Source organism: Penicillium robsamsonii, assembly GCF_028829455.1.
Source record: "Penicillium robsamsonii strain IBT 29466 chromosome Unknown utg000003l_segment0_segment0, whole genome shotgun sequence".
Classification (NCBI taxonomy): Eukaryota; Fungi; Ascomycota; class Eurotiomycetes; order Eurotiales; family Aspergillaceae; genus Penicillium; species Penicillium robsamsonii.
The window spans coordinates 2,268,656-2,291,813 of NW_026643221.1; the positions used below are offsets into that span (position 1 = coordinate 2,268,656).

Genomic DNA, 23,158 nt, shown 5'->3' on the forward strand with positions numbered 1-23,158 from the left:
CGATTATTCACCCTGTTACTTGACTGTCACTTGCCATGAAATCCCTCACAAGAAATACCATGCCTTCCGTCTCTCTATGGAATCGCCGATGGATCTGCTTGCGCTGGCTGGGATATCTTACCTGCCTAATTACCGTCATCCAGACTAGCTCATTCCTCTTTGGGTACCCGGAGACAAATCTTGTCCAGATTGTCTATGCTTCATTCCATCGCCCTGGGATCCTTCGGCCTGGTCAATATCCTGGGATTGTTGGTGTGGGGGACAAGGTAGCAGACGAAGGCTCATCTGAGCCAGATGTGTTGAGCATGACACATGATCGGAGGTTTGTATTCATTCCAAGGTATGGGTGTACTGGTATAAGATCATGCTAAAAATAATCCTTACATTAGAGACAAGCGATTTTATCTAGGCGGGACCCTAACCCTAACCAGTATCGAATCTGTCAATGCCTCGCACCCAGTCCCACTTATCTATGACCCATACCCAGCATACAACAGCCGAGAATGGAAGAAGCAGTTCCATGGAAAGTTTCGGTCCTGTCTTGGCCCCAGGGGTCGTTATCTCGACCGCAGGTCTGCAGAAGATATGATCCAAGTCTACAAGGGCCAACAAATCGAGTTCCCAGCACCACTTTTCGGATCGTACGAGGCATTGGAGCTGGATGGGAACGTTTGCACGGACCGATACTCTCGCTTCGGGGCATATGGATACGATGACCATGGCGAGGATGAGGTACCGGGCTTCACGCGCCCTCCCGCACTGCCGTGGTGCGAGGTCGATTGGCACAGGCTGCAAAACCTCTGTCTTGAAAGAAACGCAGATAGATACGAGTCGACCGAGACCGCCAACTCCTCAACCCAGAGTCCCTTGGCCTTCGATCTTCCACAAGCTCCTCCCAAATCATGGGAGTCACCTGTGAGTGCGTCGGGTGTGAAGCAGCTCCAACCTCGCTCGGCAGTGCTAATTCGGGCTTGGAATGGGCTCGACTGGAAGCCTCACCATCGTGAATACGTTCGGGCTTTGATTATGGAGCTTTCCTTGCATTCTGGTGGAGAATATCAGATCTATATCCTGTGTCATGTCAAGGATAACGAGATGCCCATATTTTCTGATATTAATACCATCAACCGGCTCAGGAATTCCATCCCCAAAGAATTTCGGAATATGGCTCTGTTCTTCAATAACAAACTATTGGAAGCTTGGTATCCCAAGATAGAAGAGCACAGGTGAATCAATCCTTTCACATTGACTGCTTTCATAAAGAGAGCTCTTACTAACAGCACTCACAGTCCCCAACTTCAACACCACCAACCGCTGCAAATATTCTCCAAGCTCTATCCCCACTTCGACTATTATTGGCAGCTAGAAATGGATGGTCGACACACAGGACACATCTACCACTTCCTAGACCGAGCAATCTCATTCGCGCGCCAACAACCGCGCAAATACCTCTGGGAACGCAACGCCTACTTCTACACCCCCGGTGCACACGGCGACTGGAGTCAATTCAAGCAAATGGTGCACGAAAGCTTATCCGACAAGTCCAACCGCACAATCTGGGGCCCAGTATCCCGCACAGGGATCCGGCCCCTGGGCCCGGAGCCGCCAGTGCCATATCCAGACCAAGACAACTACACCTGGGGCGTGGGCGAAGAAGCCGACTTCATAACGTTTCTTCCAATCTTCAACCCACAAGACACGCAATGGACGTTCCCGGACAAAGTCTGGAACTTCAGATACGGCGAGGGCACGCCGCGCCGCGCCGCAGTCATCACAATGGGCCGATATTCCAAGCGTCTGCTGGATCTGATCCATCACGCGCAGGCGACAAAGGGCCTCGGTCTTGCGTCTGAGATGACGGGTGCATCATGGGCTCTGTTTCATGGCCTCAAAGCTGTGCATGTTCCCCATCCTATCTATGCGGATGGCCAGTGGACGCCGAGGGAACTGGCGCGCATTTACAACCCAGGTCCGCCGGAGAATATTAACGGGGGTCCTGATAGCATCTGGAATTTTGATCATCTCTTTGATCATATCATGTACCGGCTCTCGTATATGTTTACGACGCATAGCGCGGAGGACTTGTACAGACGTTGGTTGGGGTTCAGGACTGCGGAGAACGAGGGTGGGAAAACGGTGAGTACATTTCCTTTTCCTGTTCTTGGTTCGTTTGAGATGGTAATAATTGACTGATTTATCTATAGATATCTGAGGATCGTTATGGTCGGCATTGCTTCCCATCTATGTTTCTTCATACAATCAAGAACATAGCGCAAGGAATGGGCCTAGATAGGGCTGTTCCCTGATCTATATCCATTTAGTTATACTTGTTCGCATTTCAGTTTCTTTTTGCCTGGAGTTATCTGGCGTTGAGATGGAATGGAGGAACATAACTATGATTTGCGTTAATACTTAATCCAGAGGAATCTGAAGCCTTGCAATACTATTTGCATTAAAAAATCGATCATTGTTCCAGGTATTAAATTATAGAGAAATATATATTGCAAGGAGAGTTCATTTAAGATACTAAAGTTATCTGAGTGAGCTCTATTAAACAAATCGTAGAATTGCACAAAAACAAAATTCATCGCTGTATACATAAAAGGAAGAGTAGTAAAAAAAAGCCATCAAAACAGGCCAGAATACAGGAAAAAGGGTAACCTATGTACGTGAATGGAACAACCTGAGAAACCGAGAGCAATTTACCGTTCATATGCTCTGTGAATTTTGATAATCCCCGTCCCAAAAATGAAAGTAGTTCATCTCATAGCATCATTAAGCGCCCCCGGGGGAGTGGCTCTACCTTTCTATCCCCTGGCATTATACTTCTCATTGAAAGCATTGACCGCTGGAAAAAAAAAAGAGTTAGTTAGTATATGACATTATGTAGCATGATCCGGGTAACCACTTACCAACAGCAATCTGTCTATACAGCCAGTTCCGCGAGCTTTCGTCTTGAACAGGAATGAATGGTCCGTTGGCACCACCCTTGAGCGTGATACTCATTCCCGTGCGCTCCTTGGAGATGGTCTGGATATCCGTGAGACGTATATCCCACTCAGTAGCTAGCTTCTTCGTGCGCACTAGCATGATACGTGCGTAGGTCAACAAGACCAGCATGTCTCGACCAGGAAGCTCTAGGTGGGCAATGTAGTCCTCGTTGAAGTATTTGCCGTCGTCCGTAGTCTTCAGCCAGAACTGTCCGAGAGCTTCGCGCTGCGAGTATGGGCGCACAATACCATCGGTACCAATGAAGCGAGTGAGTCGAACACGATCGAGACCTTCGGCGTCGAAAACGGTAGTGGTGTTGCGAACACCTTCTGCCAGATCTAGTAGGGAATTGTTAGCCATGAATACCAGAGAGACAAATGGTTCAACTTACTGGAGGCAAGATCGAATGCACCGATTGCTGGCTTGGTAGCCAGCCCAAGAACACCCTTTCCAACACCCTTGAAAAATCCTTGGATACCTTCTTTCTCGGCACCTTGCAGTGGATGACGCGCCAATCCACCGATACCGCTTGCTAGACTAGTTGCAAATGCATTTCCACCAGCTGTTATTCCATATAGCGCGTGCTTGGGGCGGTTGCGCACCTTGGACATCCGGCGCTGGGTTTGGAACTCCTTATCAAGAGTAGCGGCGGCGAGACCCTTGGACATACTTCCAGTGAGCTTGGCCATACTGTCCGAGAATCCAAAGACGGACTTCTTGAAGAAGCTTGTGGCACCCTTTGCGATACCCATACCAAGCTCTTGGGGACGGTCGGTCATGACCAGACCCTGATATGGCTCATAGAAGATGGCGGCGACACCAGAGCTAACATTGTTGAACAAACCGACAGGGTTGCCCAAGAAGTCAGCCGAACCGAGGATAATATGGATCTGGCGCAAGAATTCTTGGGTGTAGTGTGCACGGATATTGCCGACTAGGCTGGGGAAAGAGACACGGGCATTCTCGAGCATTAGAGCGTTGAGTCGGACAGGCGCATCATTAACATTACCCATTGACATTGTCATGACGTTGACAAAGAACATCAACGGGTTGGAGGGTTGCATAGCATCTTCCACATTGACACGCTCGGTACGCATGAAAGAAATATCCATCTGCATAGGCTGGAGGTGAAGAAGCTCGAAGTACACATCCTGGCCGTTGTCTGCCTGTTGCGGCTCTGGAATGTTGAGGTTTTCATCGCATAGTTTGCCCTCTTGTTCCTCTGCCCACGAAGCACCCGGAATCTTGACAAAGTCAAGCATGGCGAAGACAAAGTCCTCATCCAGTTCGAGTGTCATTTGCTGCAGTAGCAAGGTCGCGTACTTGATATAGAGAACACCGTACGAGTCGTCCTTGACCCGTGTGATCATTGCATGGAAGATTGGGTGTGCTTCCATCTCCTTACCAGTCTTCGGAACAACACTGGGGTAAAGCAAGATGGGGAAAATGCCACCATAGAGTTGATTATCGATCTGGATCCACTTGATCGTAGTGTTCAGAGTCTGGTATAATACCGACTCCCTGAACTTGATCTCAATCTCGCGGAATGTGAGATACAACAGCTCCTTCAGGTTCTGGTTGATCAATGAGATTCCAATGCCACCAAGGCGAAGTTGGGCCTTGAAGTTGACGTCCGAATGCATTTCCTTGACCTCGAACCCAGTGTTCGTGCCGGTCTGGGAAGGTTGTCCTCTTTGTTGCTTGTACATGCTCTTCGACGGTTTGAAGTTGGACAGCACGAGAGTCTGAGTGGGGCCATCAGCAGCAATGTTGATGTCAATGATCTTCTGGTATCCGCCAGGCTGCGAAGGTGGAATCCGCATTGGGATCAGGTTTCCTATCTCAGCAAGCTTGATATGGCGCTCTTTGCCCTGGCAGGTCAACACGAGTGATTTGTTTTTCGTCGCCGGGTAGTCCCATGCATACGGCATGATACTCCGCGCCGGGATTCGATACCGGATCGGCCTCCAGCCGCTAGTCTGGTCGTCTTCATCATCTTCCACATTTGGATTAGCTTGGTAGAAAATGAATTCCATATCGCTTTCGTTACGCATGGAGAACGGCCAATTGCGAGACTCGATGCTGAAGTGCAAGAAAAGAGTTGCTCCTTCCAAGATGATATCAACCTTGATCAGCTTCTGCCGCTGATTCGCCTTGGCCAATTTAACGTGCACAGTCCCGACCTCTGCAATGTTGAACGGAGAAGACCATTGATTGTTGACGCCCGGGAAGCAGAGGCACAGCTGTTTCTCTTGCACTTGGCGAAGGAAATGAAGCGGTACCAACTGACCGTTTTGAACCTGGAGTACGTTGGACGAGCCTGGCTCCCGCGCTAGAAGATCTTCGCTGAGCTTGCTCTTTAGAATGAAACGTGGAGCAAGAGTGACCACCTTGGTCATCTTATACTTGCCCTCACCTTCAGCAACAGACACTCCGGAGTGGAACTCAGATCTGCCTTGGCGATCAGGGAAGATGACCTCAAATGTACTGCCAATAGCCTCGAAACTCTGCGGCTTGCTCCATGCAGAATCGCTGACCTTCAAGATAGATCGGTTTCGTTGATCCTCATTGGCATAAGAGTACATATATGGGAGTGCACGACCCTCATGTCTTGGATCGGCTCTGAGTCCTTGACCAGCAGCATTTCTCGCAGACTGAAGGAATGCTTTGCTCTGAATGTCCATGGGAAGGAGAGTCTTGTTCAAGATAAGGTATGGGCTGTACACAGAGACCTTGAAAGCACCACCGCTGTTAGGAATGTTGAAGTAATGGAGCTGTAACTTCAGTTGAAGGCCCCGCTCATCCTTAAGAGACAAGGTATGCTCTCTGCGGTAGTCCTGAGCATTGCCGTTGACGATAGCAAACTCGCTCTGGCGGAAGACCGTATCTTGCAGATCAATGCTGAGCAACAGTAAGTGGGACAGTTCCACGACGTGGACGGGACTGACACCCCCCTTCCTCAGGAAATTCGTCCAATCCTTCTTGGTGTTCTTGTCATAAATGCGGTACTTGAAATCGTAGGGCAAGAGATTCTGAATCTCCACGGGGGCGAAGATCCGGATTCTCATGTAGGGATACACGCTCGTAAGCGAATCTTTGTTATCGTATGTTGCGTTGACTTGGAAATAGAAAGGAGGAGACTGTTGTCCGCTTTCGCTGACGCACTTGACAGTGCGTGTGGGTCGCTTGATGAGGTCCTTCCAGAACAGTCGCTCGCCTGACCAGTCATACCCGAAGCCCTGGTCGGGACGAACAACAACAGAATGGAGGTATGCTGATCCGACAGGTGCCGGTCGTGCATCGCCAGGCAAGATCTTCTCGATCTTTAACAAGTGGCCGTCTCCTGGGCTGAAAATGCCCATTTCCACAGGAATTTGAGTGTTGTTCTCGATAAGAAGTGGTGAGCGGAATGTGATGTACTTGACATTATCGGGTCCCAGCTTGACTTCCACGAGTAGTCGGTGAAGAATATTTTCTTGCTTCGGCTTCAGAGCGTAGATAGTTTCGCCCTCGCGTACGACAGGAATGCGGCTGATACTATCAAAGCCACTGCCTTCCAAGTTGACACCGACCACTCCGCCGTGGCCTTCTGGTGTTAGCGTTTCACGGACAGCGGTGGAATCTTCAAATCGCCATGGGGATTCTTCGCCATCACTAAGTTTCGCTGCTGGGCCTTCATCTCCTGCGCTGACATCTGCCCAAACTCTGAGGTCAAATCCAGTATAGTTGCGGATTCTGTATGGGGCATCAGCGCCTCTTGGCTTGGAAAGAACATCCTCTGCCGTAGAGAGGAACTGGAAGGATTTGGATGCGAGTGCAATCGTGGCGGATGTTACGGTAAGCTCCATCGTCTTGTGCGAGTACACATCGAAAGAGAAAACATCCGGGTTGATCTCCTTGGCCAGGTGGAATCCCAACTGCCAGGGCTCGATCAACGGCTCCCAGGCCGACTTCGAGAAGTTGTACACATTCAAGAACGTTTCGAAGTTGGTATCGGCACTCAGTGTTGTTGACCAGTCGCGCACATCGACGTCGAATTTCTTGACGCTCCAATCGAGCAAAGGTAGATCATGTAGGTCGCCAATAAGAATGACTCTAATTCCGTCGATCTTGGCAGACATCTCTTCACGCTTGAGAAGAACTGGACTTTGTGGCATGATTGCCTTATCCAGGTGTGCAACCCCTTGACTCAGGCGACGGGCTCTCTTAGCAATGGTAGAGGACGTCTTGCTGGCAGAACGCCCTCTGGTTGATTTAGCATCCGTGATTTTTTTCACCTCTCCGCTCTCGATCTGATGGGAATTCTGGGCCCTCATTTCGGAGGCCTTGTTGACAATCTGGATTGCCATCAGGATATCACGCAGAGACAAGCGAAGGACCAGAGGCTCAAGGTGCACCTCAATGGAGGTCAAAGCAGATCCCTTTTCTTGCGATCGGCTATCAATGGACATTTCAAGTGTGAAATCATCCAGAATGCGGAGTCGAGACGTCTCAAACTTATCCATGCGGCACAGGAACATGCCCACTTTTTGAATCTGCAGAGTCGACACATTTTGGTGGGAGATGAGAACTTCCTTGGTACCGAGGACGATAGCTTCGGAGTGAGGAATGGCAGGGTTGGCCACCATAATCACCTGAGCGTCGACAAGGTTCACCCGGAATGATACGGTCATGGGCGCTCCTGTGGCATCGCCCGAAGAAGCCTCAGTTATAGCCTTATCGGAACTTGCAGCGGTATCAGACCCTGATTCGGACTCCTCAGGTGTATCACTCTCATCCTCCACCACCTCTACTGGTTCTTCAGAGGCAAATGCAGACTGGCTGAATGACTGCAAAGCCGACAGATAATCCAAAGCAAACATGATGCGAGGGCTATCAATAGTCAACATCGCAACGAGATGCTTCTCTGGTCCTCCAGACATAGAGACGCTAGCCATGAACTGCTGCTGGACATCATTGTTAATCAAAGACATGATATTTCTGAACTTGTTCGAGTCCTGCTTGCGACTATCGCGGATGGAGAAGGAATGAATGAGAAGCTCCGATTCCAATGAGCCATCAGTCAACATGCGCAGCTTGACTCGAGTGTCATTGAGAGAGAACTTAGACAGACTTGAGTCCTCCAGGCGACCGACGGGTTGGTCGTCGCTTGCTAGGATAAGCTCCAAACCGACACTATCGACCTTAAAGATCATATCAAGTCGAACCCAAGTCTCTTTGTTTTCGCTGTCATCAGCAGCTGCTCTTCCCGAGCCATTTTGCGCCTGGACGGCCTTTGAAGTAGCTTCCCTCGTAGGTTCAGTCACCGACGAGGGCAAGGATTCCATAGCCTCAAGCTCTTGCTGCTCGGCATCTGTGGCAAACGCGCCCGGTATCGAGTTCGACAGCTCCAGCAAGAACTTGAGCTGGCTCTGGGAAATCCGAAGGTTAATGGGAGACAGAGAGCCCTCGATTTCCATGTCTGGTCGTGGGTTGTTTGCTTGATGCTCCAGATAGCAAATGCTAAATTCCAAGTTCACCTTCTGGATCATCTCCAGCTCCTCGGATGTATCATCTTCGAAATGGAATTTCGAGGTAAGGCGAATATTGCGGACACCAGTGGAGATGACATTGACAGCAGGGCTATCTTTTCCTTCATCCATAGGGACAAATTCATTCTTGGCATAGATTTCACCGAGGTGAGCAGTGATTGTGTCTCGAGGGCGGTCATCCTTCATAACGCGAGGGAAAACTACAATGGGCGTCTTCACAATAATGTCAAGCCGCACACGGGAAGCATTCTCTTGAAGCTGGTTGGCCTGGCTGGCAGCGGCTTGGCGAGCTGCATTGAAGATGGCTTGCATCTTGCCAAACTTGACGAGGAAGTTGATGATCTTCCGGTAGGGCTCCTCCAGGAAATTGATCTTGATTGAACCAGACCGTAGATAGACCTCAGAATCATAGCCAGGGTATGTGTCACTCTCGGAGTCGAAGGTCTCGTACTTGAAGTCCGCGAAATTGTCTCCTTCTATAGTCAGAAGGCGACGGATATCAGAATCCTCCGCGGCACCCAGGTTGACATCGTCGACCAAAGTCAGACTGCCTATCCGAGACTGAATGAGCATTGAGCTGCCCACGAGGAAAATGCCGACGTCGGCAGTGTTCAAACTCAAGGTTGCCAAGCGGACCCCGTCATTGTTAAGAATGAGAGCAATACTCTTGAGATTAGCCCTGATACGAAGCTTCCCAGCTTGCTCGGGCTTTTCTTCCACATCGGGTGTTCCTTCAATGGCCTTGTCTGTTTCTGGGTTGGGTTGAGTCGGTTGTTGAGGATCTGTGAATGTAAGGAGGATGAAGTCCAGAAGCGTGAGAAGTGTTTTCCTTGTCACAACAAGATTAATAGTCGAAACTGATATGTCAAGGTTCATGGCAACCCCTTCATACGTTGAGTCAAACTCAGGAGACTCAGGTTTGACCCGTACCATCTTCAGCTGGAACAGGTCCTTGTCTTCATCGGCATCAAAGCCTTTAGAAGAGATTATTCTCTTGAACTCAGGAACCGGATTCTCCTCAATATAATCATCAACGCTCAAAGACTTCAGAACGACCTCGGCGACCATGTCATAGGGACGCATGTAAAAGTCCAGCTCAAATCCTTCAGCAACCAGTTCAACCAGCAACCGATCCCGTTGCGGGTCATGGAGGTCAGCACGGAAGAGTGAGCCACGGAGACGGCCAACAGTGAATTTGAATTCGAAGTCTCGGCGATGGATATTGGTAGGTGTATCCACTGTCTTCTTCGCCTGCTCGCTTTCTACTTCAACCTCCTCGTCATCATCGTCAACAACGGGAAGGTCACGCTGGGCTGATGGTTGGAAGGATGATGATCGTGCTCGTGTGGCTATAGCTGTTTCTTCCTTGGCTACTGCCCCGGTAACTGCATCAGAGGTAGACTTTTCCGCGTCGAATTGGGGGATCGCAATATCAATCAATTTCATCAAGCCCTTGTATTTGGTGTCTGATATCGATGCGTGAAGCTCTGGCAGATGTCCAGAGATGCGCGTTCGGGTAAGCTGTGTCACTTTTGGTACGATACACATCTCCAGGGCAAAGTCGACGTTGATGCGGTCGATGATGTGGAAATTCCTAGACTCCACATTGGTGTTAAGCTGCGCTTTTGTTGCTTCAATGCCAGGTCCGATGAGGACTTGAGTGGAGTCCAGTTTGATGAGGAAGCGATCGTACAGCAGATGCTCTAGCTGCTTGTAATCTTCCTCCTCATATTGTTGTTTCTGCTTAGACTGAAGATCCCGCATCGCTTGGCGGTCGACCAACTCGCTGTTGACGCTCGCATGACCGGCGTCGATAATCAAACAAAGTGAACTTGGTTGTGTGATACTTTCTGGGACGATTATCAAGGGCGCGTGGACATCGAATTGCGCATCAACCTTCTTGTGCTCTTCCAAGGCAAACTCGAGGCCTGCCCGGGTTTGCTGGCGCAGCCCTTCGACAGTGGCGCCTGCAGTATCTAAGAGAGCACCGATCGACTCCATGTGTCTTTCGGGCGGCTCAAAGAACTGGACAATTCCCACGAGGAATCGAGGGTTGTAAATGACCTCAATACTCTTCAGCTTGACCTTCACCGCTGTATCTGCATCGCTTTCGAGCGGGTTCTTCTCCAGCTGCAGATGGAACAAACTGTCTTCATCCTGAAGGTCATCTGCGCTAGCTTGGGAGGTAATATCATCGTCGTCGTCGCCCAGCTCTTGAATCTTCGTAGGTTCAGGGGGAGAATCCTTGACCTTAACAATCTGGGGGTAGAGAGTCCCGGCAGTAGTGCCATCATACATCTTCAGTCCTCCAAGGTCAAGATCAAGGAGATAGGAATCAGGGCGTTGAAGTGCTTTGGCTCGGAAATTGTCGAACACCAGCTTCATGACCTCATTGGCTGACCCGTGAGGGTCCTGGATTAGAGTGAAGCTACCAGCACGAAGACTCCAATTGACCTGGAGCTTAACCCATTCCCGGGGCACATCCACACTCTCGGCGATAGCCTTCTTTTCATCCCAGTCAATGGCGTTATACAGCTCTTGCCGCTGTTCTTCGGTCATGGTGGTCTCTTCGGACTCCTCTTTCTTGGCCCCCCAGAGCCAGGCGGACCATGATTGTTGTTCTGCGGGTTTCTTGACTCCGACATTTTCTTTTCGTAGCTGGTTTCTGGCAAGTGAGCGCCAAAATCGGATATCCTCGTAGCTGAGTTTTGCTTCCAGCTTCTGCATTTGCATGGTTTCTTCGGGTGTGAAAGCTTCTTCCTTCTTCCTTTTCTTGAACAAGGCAATGTAGGCGATGCGGTCATCTCTGCGCTCCTTGATATAGTCCCAGGTCCAGCGTCTGTTGCGCTCGTGGATCTTGCTAAGAACGGCTTCTCCTGCGAACCTCATCCATGCCCCGGGGTCTTCCTTTGGTGATGCCTTGGGCTGGATTTTCTTATATTCCTGGTGGCGAATGAAGTAATGGAACAGATCCACTAGCATCAACGCATCGCGATATTGTTTATCGTCAAGAACGAAGCCGAGCTCATCGAAGAGCAACCGTGCTTTGATTGCGGGTCGATCGTATTTTCCTGACTTGTCCATCTCCAGTCCAGCACGGCCACTGACGGGGCGCAACATGAATTGATTTCCTTCGTCAGCATCAATCGCAGTTCTCAGCTTTTCCATCAACTCAGCACGGCCGATTCCCTGGGCTTCCGCGCCTATATCGGAGCCTCGCCCCGTTCCGAGCAATGTAGCATCTGTATTCCAATAAACTGAGAGAGCACCGAGGACGGCCAGTTTATGCGTGACACTGGAGTCGGATTGGATGAAAGTCGGATTCCATTCCGCGTCTGTGCTGACGGCACTCAATTCCTTCAGCGTCACGCCGACAGCGAACGGGTGCCCAGGTGATGAGATAGAGTCTTCGTAGCGGAAATGCACATTCTTGATAGAAATCTGCAGGTTATCCACCACGGCCGTGATCATGCTCTGCGTGAAGCTTTGGTTCCGGCGCTGTTCCTCTTGGCTCATACCTTCCGCATTGCGCTCGCGCAGAATCTCGGCGCTCTCGATTCGTTCCATCTTCAGCGCATGCTCTCTCTTTTCTTCCTCCTCCGGGTCGTAATCCGCATCTTCTCTAGGTGCCGCGAGCAGAAAAACATCTTCAATCTCGACTTTCACCGGTTTGCCTCGTAGATTTGACCATGGGATGGATAGTGTAAGCTGTCCGAGGTGACCTTCGACGACGTTCAGAGGGAGGCGTAGCTGATCGAGCGCTTCACGGCGCAGTTCAAGGTTGCGTAGTTTGACGTCGCCTGACCAAATTCCGATGTTTAGCTGAGTCGCATCGAAGTTCTTGACGTAGTATCCCAGGAACCGGTTAAGTAGATTAGCAACCACTCCCTCCAACATTGCTGCAGCGTGCAGCCGTAGACCGGGCCTGGTGGTTGGGCTCTATGGCCAGGGCGGATGTCAGTGGGTCGGGGATTTGATGATAGTCTGTAATTGAAAGCCGTTGGAAAGTCAGTCGCGATCCAAGTGAAAGTGAATAACGAAGCTTCTTCATTGGATAGGGTTCTTACGCAGTATAGGGGCTGCTTTTAAAAAGCCTGGCTAACAGGGGACATCCAAGCCATCCAGCTGAGCGGGCTAAGAGCACGCGCGATACCGAGGTGGAACCTTTCCCCTCCAAGCAGAGCGAAAATTGGTTAAGAGATGACTGACTAGGTGTCAGATCAAGGAAGGTTGTAAGGAAATCACAAGCGCTAAATTGAGACAGAATAATGTTGGGTAGGTATCCAAGCCAAGCTAATGACCCTGATTGCGTGGATTAAGAGAGGTGATATCTGTTACGCAAGTTGTATGGAGGTACTCGGTACAAACAAGGTACAGCTTATTACGCCAAACAGCGGGTATCATTTCCGCCTACCAAAGTATTTGAAAGGTACAGAGTACTCGAGTTACGGTACACTTAAGCACTACGTGAGTAGTTGGGGGCCATGGTAATATATTCAATGTATTTTGGGTTGCCTTTGGGTTATCAAGGCCGTTTAAGCACGAGGCAATGCACCTGAGAATCCTGCAATGGTAGTATTGTACCGTACTGGTGGATACAACTTGTTTACCCCAGTGACGTAACCAACGTTAGGGCAGCAGCCCCCGAACTTGACTGGATGTTGAAAATGTTGGTGCCTGAGGCCAAAATACCTGCCTCGAGCTACAATTTGCAGTTCGGGTCGCTACGGTCCGCCCGAAAGCAGACCACACCTCATCACTCGGTCACTTCATTTCTAGATCTTCTTATTTGTTCCCCCCCCGGAAAATCCACGCCGTCGACTTTGTGATCAAGTCACTTTCCGGGTGTATACCCTTAATCTCCACTCTTCTACTTCTGTCTAGTTTTTTCAAGGCCAATTGGGTGCGTTGACACTTCACACTGCTCTCCGGCCATACCCGAGGCTTTTCTCCTTCAACTTGCTAACCCGACAACGAAAAAGCTGTATATCTCGCCATGTACCGCAACGCCGCTGCCCGCTCTGCGCTCCGCGCATTCTCGAGCTCCAATGCCTCCGTGGCTCGCTCCGCTCTGGGCAACCAGATCTGCAAGGCTCAGATGACCTCGTCTGCCCGCAGTCTGCTCCGTCCCGCCTCACCGAGCTTCGCGCTCGCCGCTCACAAGCCTGTCACCTCCGCTCTTGTGCGCTACTCGTCTTCTTCGGCTAAGGTAAGAGACGACACATGGCATGCGATTTGCGCAAAGGGCACTCAATGGCTAATTGGCGGCACAATAGCACGATGATGACGATGTCGACGTTATGGCGGGTATGAAGTCCGAGGCTGTACGTATTTAGATTCGATTGTCAAGCTGGGTCTGCATATGCTAATTGCGCAATCGCCAATATAGAAAGTGATCAAGGACACCTTCAGCCTGGCCGATGTCCCTAAGGAGGCTCTCTATCTTGGTATGGCTGGTGTCGTCCCCTACCTGGCCACCTCCATGCAGACCGTCTTCCTCTCATACGAGATCAACCGCGCCGCTTCTCTTGGTGACGGTCTGATCTTCTCCGGCCAGACCGCTGAGCTGATGCTGCACATGCTTGAGCCCATCCAGGTCGGCTACGGTGCCGTTGTGAGTGAGCCCGAGGCTAGATTAGCCTGAGTAATTGATTAAAGTTTACTAATCGCCGTTTATGGTTAGATCCTTTCTTTCCTCGGTGCCATCCACTGGGGTCTTGAATGGGCTCGATACGGCGGCAAGTTCGGCTACCGCCGCTACGCTGCCGGTGTGATTGCCCCCGCTGTGGCCTGGCCTACTCTGCTGTTCCCTGTCGAGTACGCTCTGATCAGCCAGTTCCTCGCTTTCACCTTCCTGTACTACAACGATGCCCGTGCTGCCGCCGCTGGCCGTGCTCCTCACTGGTACGGCATGTACCGTTTCGTGCTGACCTTTGTCGTCGGTGCCTCCATCGTGGCTACCCTGGTCGGTCGTGAGCAGATCCAGCAGACCCTTACCTCCGAGCACAGCATCAAGGACAAGATCAACGCTCTGATCTTCCTGCAGAAGAAGGAGAAGGAGGAGGCTGAGGCTCGCCGTCGCAGCGAGATCGAGGATTCCGAGTAAATTTGCCTTTTGACAAGGCGAGGGGCTTCATTTCCCCGAGACTGATCCCCATGTTTGCATTACCCGTGATTTCCTGTAGAATATACGCAGAACGCAATAGGGCGGCCACTGAAATTTTCTTTTGTTTAATTGGAGTGTCAATAGTTGGAGATAAAACGTGTTCTCATCCAAGTAGCAATACTTTTTTTGTGCCAGGAATTGAACAGTTCACCCTCGAGTGGAGAGTAGATAAGTGTGTTACGGGTCCACAGGAGTATAAGGATTCAGGTAGTATCACGAGGCCTATGGGCTCCATATAAAAAAAAAAAAAAAAAAAAAAAGCGCGAAAGATGAATTCAATCAGCTAGACGCGCTTGAATCAAATATTTAGAGCTATAAAAGTACATATGTACTTCCTAAAATGTACATCCATGGATCTATATGAAGGGATAATCGGCTTCGTCACGCGGGTTGCCGCATATCGGAGTACAAAGAATATGTAACGGGACAACGACACTAGAGCGGGTCTTATTAGAGTCACGGGGTGCCGAAAATATTGACTAGAGATCTTTTGTGGAGGAACTAGCAAAAACGCTTTTTGAATATTATGGAAAAGATGTACTTTTGTGGAGGCATGGATTTTGCTTGGAAATGCTTAAGGAAGGTAACGCGAGAGCTGCATGCGAGGTACACAGTAGTAACGCCCGATAGCGCCAGAAAACATGCTGGGAATCCACCTAGATCGGCCTTTTTTCTTCTTTTTTGCCTTTTCCCCTTATTTTTTCCTTATTTTTTTCTTGTATCTCTTCTAATCTACATTCTCTCGCACGTCCCTGTCCCTGGCAGGTTTGACAAGACCCCCTCTCCAGGTCTTGGGGATGGCCTCTTATAGGGCAATAAAGCCGGTTAACAAGACCGGTTCTCCGTGGGGAAGAATCTACTGGATACGTCATCTTCCCGGTATAGATTAGTCGATTCAACTATGCTGCATCAAGCATAAATGCCAATGTGCCAATGCTCAAGACAAGGATCTTTGATCAATAAGAATGAGACCCGGGAAGTAGGGAGTTGAAGATCAGAGGCAGTTCCCCAGAGAGGGGTTGATGCGCTCGAATGTTCTTGGCCGCGACTAGAGCCCGCTCTCTCCGGGAATGGGGATTCCCCATTCCGTTTCTTCTCCCCATAGGCTATACATAAAAAGAAATCAATAATTCTTCCAGGGATTTCTCCATGAATAGGAATGATTCAATTAATCTGCAAAGAATGTAGACTAATAAAAAGGAGGTTCTAGAACGAAGGGACCGCAAGGGAAAAATGGACCGTGTCATGTGTACGATCGACGGGGGCTTGTGGAGTGCCTAGGCTTGGAGAGATGGGATTCAGAAGGAGAGTATATAGCATAGGAAGGATATCTATGGATATCTATGGATAGGATAGGATGTATTGAATTGAAAAAGGATATAGGAAAGAAAGATATACTGAAAGCTACCACATATAGAAGCTCTATTAATAAAATGGTCGAGGTCAAATAGTGGGGGGAAAGGTGACGAGGTCTTCTGATCAGAAAAAAATCCCCCGAACCGGATTTCTGGTCTTTTTCCCCCCCCCCACCTGGGCTTTTTGACCAAGAGATGGTCCACCCCTTTGGATAAAGAGGGCTGCCCTGGTTCTTCTGTAGCATCTTTGCTGTTTCTCTCCTTCTCTCCCATTTCCTCGGCTTTTACCTACCTACTTTTTTTTTTACTTACTCTATTTACTCGACCTACCACTTTCCAACATCTCATCCTCCCCGAACAATTACAACACCTTATATTTTTTTTTTATAACGGTGAACTGCCATCACGTTTTATACCTGGCCACTTCTTCCGATACGTCACGCTCCACTTTTCTGCCACGGGAGCTGGTCCCCGTATCCCAACACCGCCACCTCGTAGTTCCCTTCCCCCTCCGTCATTCCCCTCTTTAAATCCTGAGGACAGTAAAATCAGTCTTCTCTCTTTAATACCTTTTTTTTTCTTTTCCCACACATTCTGGAAGATGCGAAACCCATTCGAGTTGGACTTTGAGAGCGTCGATGGAGACTCCGAACCCGCCTTGGAGTTCGAGGCCCCCGAACAACATGTGCACGAGCATATCGAGGACAAACAGCGGGAACAACTGAACCTCAACTATCGTCCAAAACAGAGAGACGATGGAGACCGGTCTTTGCTGCAGGATGAGCAGGATGAGGATGAAATGAAAAATCGGTTCATTGGTACCATTGATCAGGGTACAACGAGTACACGATTCATCATCTTCGACTGCACAGGCGTTCCCGTCGCCAAATACCAAACTGAATTCCATCAGATTCATGAGCACCCAGGGTAGGTGTTGAAAAAAACCCCTCTTTGCAAATCCCGACTCAATATATTAATTGCCCCGCACCCCCACAGATGGCACGAACAAGACCCTTACGAATTGGTTGAGTCGGTCTATATCTGTATCGAAGAGGCTATGAAATCATTCCTTGCCCTTGGCTACTCCACATCCGACATCGAAGCCATTGGCATCACCAGTCAAAGAGAAACCGCCTTGGTCTGGGACTGGGAGACCGGCGAGCCCCTGCACAACGCAATCACCTGGACCGATACTCGTACCGTCAACCTGGTACGGGAACTGAAGGAAAAGCCCGGTGCTGATGAACTCCGTAATATTTGTGGCCTACCCCTCTCCACATACCCCTCATCGGTTACGCTACGATGGATGCTCGACCACCTACCCGATGTCAAGTCGGCGTATGATGATGGCCGGGCTGCATTTGGAACCGTCGACAGCTGGCTCATCTACAACCTCAACGGTGGTCCTCAGAACAAGCGTCTGGTTACGGATGTGACCAATGCCTCACGAACGATGTTCATGAACCTCGAAACCCTTCAATACGACGACCGCCTCTTGAAGTTCTTTGACATTGACCCCAAAAAGATCCGTCTGCCGGAGATTCTTCCCTCGGCCGATCCCGAGGGTTTCGGTAAAGTGTCCGAAGGGCCACTAGAGGGTGTCCCCATCACCAGCTGTCTGGGTGATCAGGCTTCGGCATTGGTCGGCCACTGTGCCTTTAATCCGGGAATGGCTAAGAATACTTACGGCACCGGATGCTTCCTTCTCTACAACGTGGGTGAGAAGCCGGTCATTTCGAAACACGGTCTCTTGGGCACAGTGGGGTTCCAATTAGGGCGAGACCGTAAGGCCGTCTACGCACTAGAAGGCAGTGTGGCCGTGGCGGGCAGTGGTGTGTCTTTCCTAATGAATAACCTCGGGTTTTTCCGTGACTCGCGTAAGGTCAGCGATTTGGCTGCCAGCGTGCCGGATAGTGGTGGCTGCATTTTTGTTACTGCGTTCAGTGGTCTTTTTGCTCCTTACTGGATCGACGATGCCCAGGGAACTATCTGTAAGTCTCGAACACGGTGCTTCTCCTCGCAGAAACTTCACTAACCTTCACCAGGGGGAATCACCGCCCACACACAAAAGGGACACATTGCCCGTGCAACCATGGAGGCGGCTTGCTTCCAAACGAAAGCTATCCTCGATGCCATGGCAATGGACAGTGGCAAGAGCCTAACAGAACTGGCTGTTGACGGCGGAATGAGTAACTCCGACGTTTGCATGCAGGTACGTTTCAATGTTTTTTTTTCCTCTTCTATTATCCCCAGACCACACCGCTAACTGGGATGTTTCATTAGACACAAGCCGATATTATTCAAATCCCCGTCGAACGCCCCTCAATGCACGAAACCACTGCGCTCGGCGCCGCAATCGCCGCCGGCTTCGCCATCAACATTTGGAAGGATTTCTCGGAACTTAAGCACATGAACCGCGCCAACCGAGCCTCCTTCACCCCAGTGATGTCCGTCAAAGCCAGCAGCCGCATGTATAAAAAGTGGTCCAAGGCCGTGGAGATGTCACGCGGCTGGATGACCAACGAAGACAGAGAGGAACACAATGACGACGACGACGAATAAACAACTTTTACACATATCCCTTTGAGATGACCTCCTAATCGGTTCCGTCATCGACCCCGCGGCCCAATCTGTGCATCTCATATCATGCATGATATATACACACGCGCAAGAAACAAGAGAGATTTGAGACACAGAGGTTTACATGAAGATCATATCAACCGGATATCGCACATATCCTCATGGATACCCGGATTGTTTTTTTTCCGGAGGGGAGGCGGTTGGACACCTCGCGTTTCCATTTATACATATTTAGAGAATTTCCGACTAGAAAGTCCGTCCTAATAGGCGTTATCCGCCGACGCCCATGTCCCCTTCATCATGACCGTTATGACGGGAGTCGTTGGTTTCAGAAGAGCTGGGGATATTACCTTTTTTTTTTTTCATTTTGCTGTTGGCTTGCTCCTCGTGGAGTGAGCTCGCCTTGGCACATGTGTATATACAAACGGTTTTTTTGTGAGGAAATGAAAAATATTCCAAAAACATTATCACTACAACTCAAACGTACGTCTCTGAACTTAGAATCTAAAACAGTGAATATCTACCTACTATATCATCGTGCGTTGGGGATGGCTATACTTCGGCATCTTAAAAGAGGGGGGTTTATAGTAAATAATACCCTTTCCTTCCTAGATGTGTATGAAACGAAGCATCATAACATCCCAAGTCTTCCAAACTTCCAGCATCCCATGGAGATCGCTTGCCGGATAAAAAAAATACCATGACATCATGACAGTGGAGAAGTTCATTGACGTGATATCTATGTGAAGTCATACTCCCCGCGGAACCGGACATGGATTTTTAGGGGTTGGGTTCCTTGTATTGCTGGATTTGGATGTGGAACACTCTTGTTGTATGAACAAGGGCTTCTATAGCGGATAACTATCCAATGTACATGTTAAATATTTGGAATGTATATCTTTATTTTCATATGAACTTCAGTTTCTTACTATGAATTTCCCCTCTGAAACCCGAGGCAAGAACCTGATCCGGGATGTCGGGGCAAGGATATGACCACGATAGGAAGGTGGCTTTGATGGTGGAGACATGGAGGCTTGATGGACAGGGATCATTGCCTGCTACGATCCAAGATTGGCCAATTTAATAGATTGTGAACGTACAATATACATATACAACGTACAGGGAATATGTGCGGAGATCAATTCAAGCTTCAATGGTATTACGCACGCAGAAAAGCGGGCGAGTCGATGACCAGAGTCAACCAGCGATCTGAAGCAGGATTGAAACATGTAGAAAAAAGAACCAAGGATATATGGTATTTTCAATAGACGCCCGAATGATGGGGATGCACAATGGAGAGAAACAGGGGTGTTTGTAGAGCAAGAAAATAAGACTGAGAAATGAAAAGGGGAGAGATTACAGAGTGGGAAGGGGAACTTAGTCATTGACCGTAGGTGCCGTTCCTGCCGCCGACGGGCTGAGATTGGCCGATTGCAAAGCATCGGGAAGCTTCAGCGGCGCACTAGGGGAGGATTTGAATTTATTAATCTTCTCGCCCTTCAGCACCTGCTCCATCTCGTCCTTTGTGAGCGTCTCATATTCAATGAGCGCCTTGGTCAAAAGTTCTAGTTCGTGACGCTTTTCGGTCAGGATATTGGTTGCTCGGCCACGAGCCTCTTCCACAAGCCGGCGCACTTCACCCTCGATCTCTTGCTTGGTTTCTGATGATAGGCTGTCGTAGTTGGTAGACAGGTCCACGTTGCCGAGTTTCTTGGAATATCCGAACCGGGTGATCAGTGTGAAGGCTGTCTCGGTAGCACTTTGAATATCCTAAAGAGACCGTTAGTATCGAGAAAAGAACAAAAAGACAACCAGTAAGACTTACAGCTGAAATACCACTAGTGACATTGTCGTGGCCGAAAACTAGCTCTTCAGCAGCCTTGCCACCCATGGAGACGGCGATATCTGCCAAGTATTCGGTGTAGTTCCTTGAAACAGTATCCATCTCAGGCAGGAAGTGAGTGATACCAAGAGCCATACCACGGGGAACAATGGTGATCTTGTACAGTGGAGTGGATGAGGGAGAGAAGTGGGCAACAAGGGCATGACCAGCCTCGTGGTACGCAGTCAAGAGCTTGTCCTTGTCTTGAATGATGCGACTGCGAGCCTCGGCACCCATCATAATCTTATCCTTGGCCCAATCGAAATCGTATGGGCCAACGTTAGCCTTGCGGTCACGGCTGGCATGGACTGCGGCTTGGTTGACCAAGTTCTCTAGATCAGCACCGGAGAAACCGGGAGTGCCTCGTGCAATGACACCGATATCAACATCACTACCAAACTGGATTTCCTTCATGTGATGTCTCAGGATGTCCATTCGGCCACGAACATCAGGCAGATCCACAACGACCCTACGATCGAACCGACCAGGTCGAGTGAGTGCCTTGTCCAGCAGTTGAGGGTAATTGGTAGCAGCAATGATGATGACACCGCTAGTCTGGGAGAATCCGTCAAGTTCGGTGAGTAACTGATTGAGTGTTTGCTTGACATAAGCAGCATCGCGCTCGTTTCGCTTTCCACCTATCGCATCTAATTCATCGATGAAAATGATAGCGGGAGACTTGTTACGGGCCTGAGCGAACAAATCACGAACACGCTTGGCACCAACGCCGACGTACACCTCATCGAATTCAGACCCAGACATGTAGAAGAATGGGACACCCGCTTCGCCAGCAACAGCACGCGCAAGCAAGGTCTTACCAGTACCGGGAGGACCGACCAAGAGAACACCCTTGGGCAGCTTACCCCCCAGGGAAGAGAAACGTTCTGGGTTGAGAAGGAATTCCACCAGCTCCTGTAGCTCATCTTTGGCCTCGTCACAGCCATGCACATCACTGAAGCGAGCCGTTTGCTGCTCAGGTTGAGCTTCCTTATCCTGCGCACCTCGAACGTTCTTCAAAACGCCAGTGGTTTCAACCAAGATAGTGACCGTGACCAGAGAGATGTAAGTGAAAAAGCCGAAGATGAGCAAGAATTTGACCCAACGGAACACTGTGCTTCCGAGAGACTCATCGACCACAACGTAAAGAGGAGCGTCCTTGGCACCGGTACCGTTTTGCTTTCCCATTCCGATTTGACTGCCAGTAGCCCGAGCAGCGACCGCTTGACCGACCGCTTGGAGCTGTTCAGGACTTAGATTGTGGTTTGACCCGGTGAACGCTCCAGCTCCAGCTCCAGCTCCAGCGTCGGCGCCGCCGAGGCTTGACTGGGCTTGTTGAACCAATGCTTCAGTTGTAAGATCCCCTGCAAAATATCCGCTCCGGTGTCGTTCAACAACTATGCCCGGCATTTTGGCACGCAAAAGAGCCGAATAGAAAGAATTTTGAGCATCTGCGTTGTTCGGGCTATTGTTGGCGACTTTCTCCTTCTGAGCTAGTATGTGATGCCAGGACCCCCCAAACAAGAACCGTTGCTGTTGTATCTTCGAAAGACCAGTGACCTTCGGAGGCGTACGTAGGGAGTTAAGGCGGAATGGAGTTAGGGTCGAGTATGAACGAGCTCCGGGGAGAGCATGGCGGATCGGAGTAAAAGATGTTGCCTGAAGTGCGTTGTCTGTTATCTATGGTTAGACACGATTCATCAAGGCTATTTGCTCAAGCTCAAACATACTTCGGTTCAACAATGACGACCATGTCTGTTGCGAAGGCCGGTTGACGATCTCCGCTCGTAGGGCTTCAATGGAAACGCCTTCCAGGTATTCAGGCAAGGTTGTGCGTTGAGAGATCTGTGTCTATCAGCATGAAGTGATGCCAAAGAATAATAGGTTAACCCATACTGTTTGGTTTCCTTGTCGGCTAGTACTGCGCTTGAGAGACTCGCTGACATTTGTCGTCGAAGTTCGGCCGGTCTGCTTCCAGGGAGTGGCCAGGACGTTATACATTGAAGGCCAGAGATCTGATGTCACGGCAGCGACATTCTAGTAGCAAGTTGTTTATATCAGTTGTGAGGTCTGGATGAGAAATCGCGAAGTGGTACTCACAGGCATGGGGATCGGGACTTGGAATGCCATGACTGTCCGATATACAGCGGCACTCGGCCGGGTGTGAGGATTGGCGCGTGCTCCTCTTGGTCAAATCTACAGTCGAAAAGCGAAATTGAATATGTTAAGCTTGAGTTGAAGAGACTGACATCGCTGACGCAAGAATGAAGATAGAGAGGAAGGCGATAGTGTGCTCCGCTTTGATGCGGCGAAGGGCGACGGCCATTTGTGTCCGAATGGTCGACCGTATACGTGACACGTGATCTTTGGTGGCACGTGCACGATATAAAGGGAAGCTCTTTATACATAGTGTCAGCTCTTGTCAGCCCCGACGAAGGAAGAGACCATTTTAATGGAGAATGTAAGGTTGTGTATAGTACAATATTTTTTGGTAATATTTTGGTAGCCTCAAATAATTTTTTCAGATGGGTTTCGGGTATTTTCTCCCCATTGTCAGTTTTATAGGTAGACGGCAAAAGAACCCGAAAAATGCAAAAACTATACAGACAAATGTTCTATGTATAGCCTTTGATGTATTCTCGGCGATGTGACAGAG

General features: G+C 49.7%; 5 protein-coding genes across 5 annotated transcripts; 3 read left to right on the forward strand and 2 right to left on the reverse strand.

Moving 5' to 3' along the window:
• Positions 1–35: 35 nt before the first annotated feature.
• N7447_005581 (DUF3405 domain-containing protein) lies at positions 36–2,306 on the forward strand (the record flags this gene model as incomplete). The annotated part of the gene is made up of 4 exons (XM_057229843.1): positions 36–322; positions 390–1,226; positions 1,290–2,136; positions 2,205–2,306. 4 exons carry the CDS (start codon positions 36–38, stop codon positions 2,304–2,306), a joined length of 2,073 nt encoding a protein of 690 aa, XP_057084933.1.
• A 501-nt stretch (positions 2,307–2,807) lies between these two features.
• Positions 2,808–12,419, reverse strand: N7447_005582 (membrane morphogenesis protein VPS13; the record flags this gene model as incomplete). The annotated part of the gene is made up of 3 exons (XM_057229844.1): positions 2,808–2,848; positions 2,913–3,329; positions 3,383–12,419. 3 exons carry the CDS (start codon positions 12,417–12,419, stop codon positions 2,808–2,810), a joined length of 9,495 nt encoding a protein of 3,164 aa, XP_057084934.1.
• A 1,099-nt stretch (positions 12,420–13,518) lies between these two features.
• Positions 13,519–14,628, forward strand: N7447_005583 (DUF3429 domain-containing protein; the record flags this gene model as incomplete). Its single annotated transcript, XM_057229845.1, has 4 exons — positions 13,519–13,731; positions 13,799–13,846; positions 13,912–14,136; positions 14,206–14,628. The coding sequence occupies 4 exons, from the start codon at positions 13,519–13,521 to the stop codon at positions 14,626–14,628; spliced, it is 909 nt and encodes a 302-aa protein (XP_057084935.1).
• Positions 14,629–16,644: 2,016 nt separating this feature from the next.
• N7447_005584 (glycerol kinase) lies at positions 16,645–18,605 on the forward strand (the record flags this gene model as incomplete). The annotated part of the gene is made up of 4 exons (XM_057229846.1): positions 16,645–16,970; positions 17,040–18,034; positions 18,089–18,255; positions 18,327–18,605. 4 exons carry the CDS (start codon positions 16,645–16,647, stop codon positions 18,603–18,605), a joined length of 1,767 nt encoding a protein of 588 aa, XP_057084936.1.
• A 1,395-nt stretch (positions 18,606–20,000) lies between these two features.
• N7447_005585 (i-AAA protease YME1) lies at positions 20,001–22,632 on the reverse strand (the record flags this gene model as incomplete). Its single annotated transcript, XM_057229847.1, has 5 exons — positions 20,001–20,393; positions 20,449–22,175; positions 22,233–22,347; positions 22,399–22,539; positions 22,603–22,632. 5 exons carry the CDS (start codon positions 22,630–22,632, stop codon positions 20,001–20,003), a joined length of 2,406 nt encoding a protein of 801 aa, XP_057084937.1.
• Between the last annotated feature and the right edge of the window lie 526 nt (positions 22,633–23,158).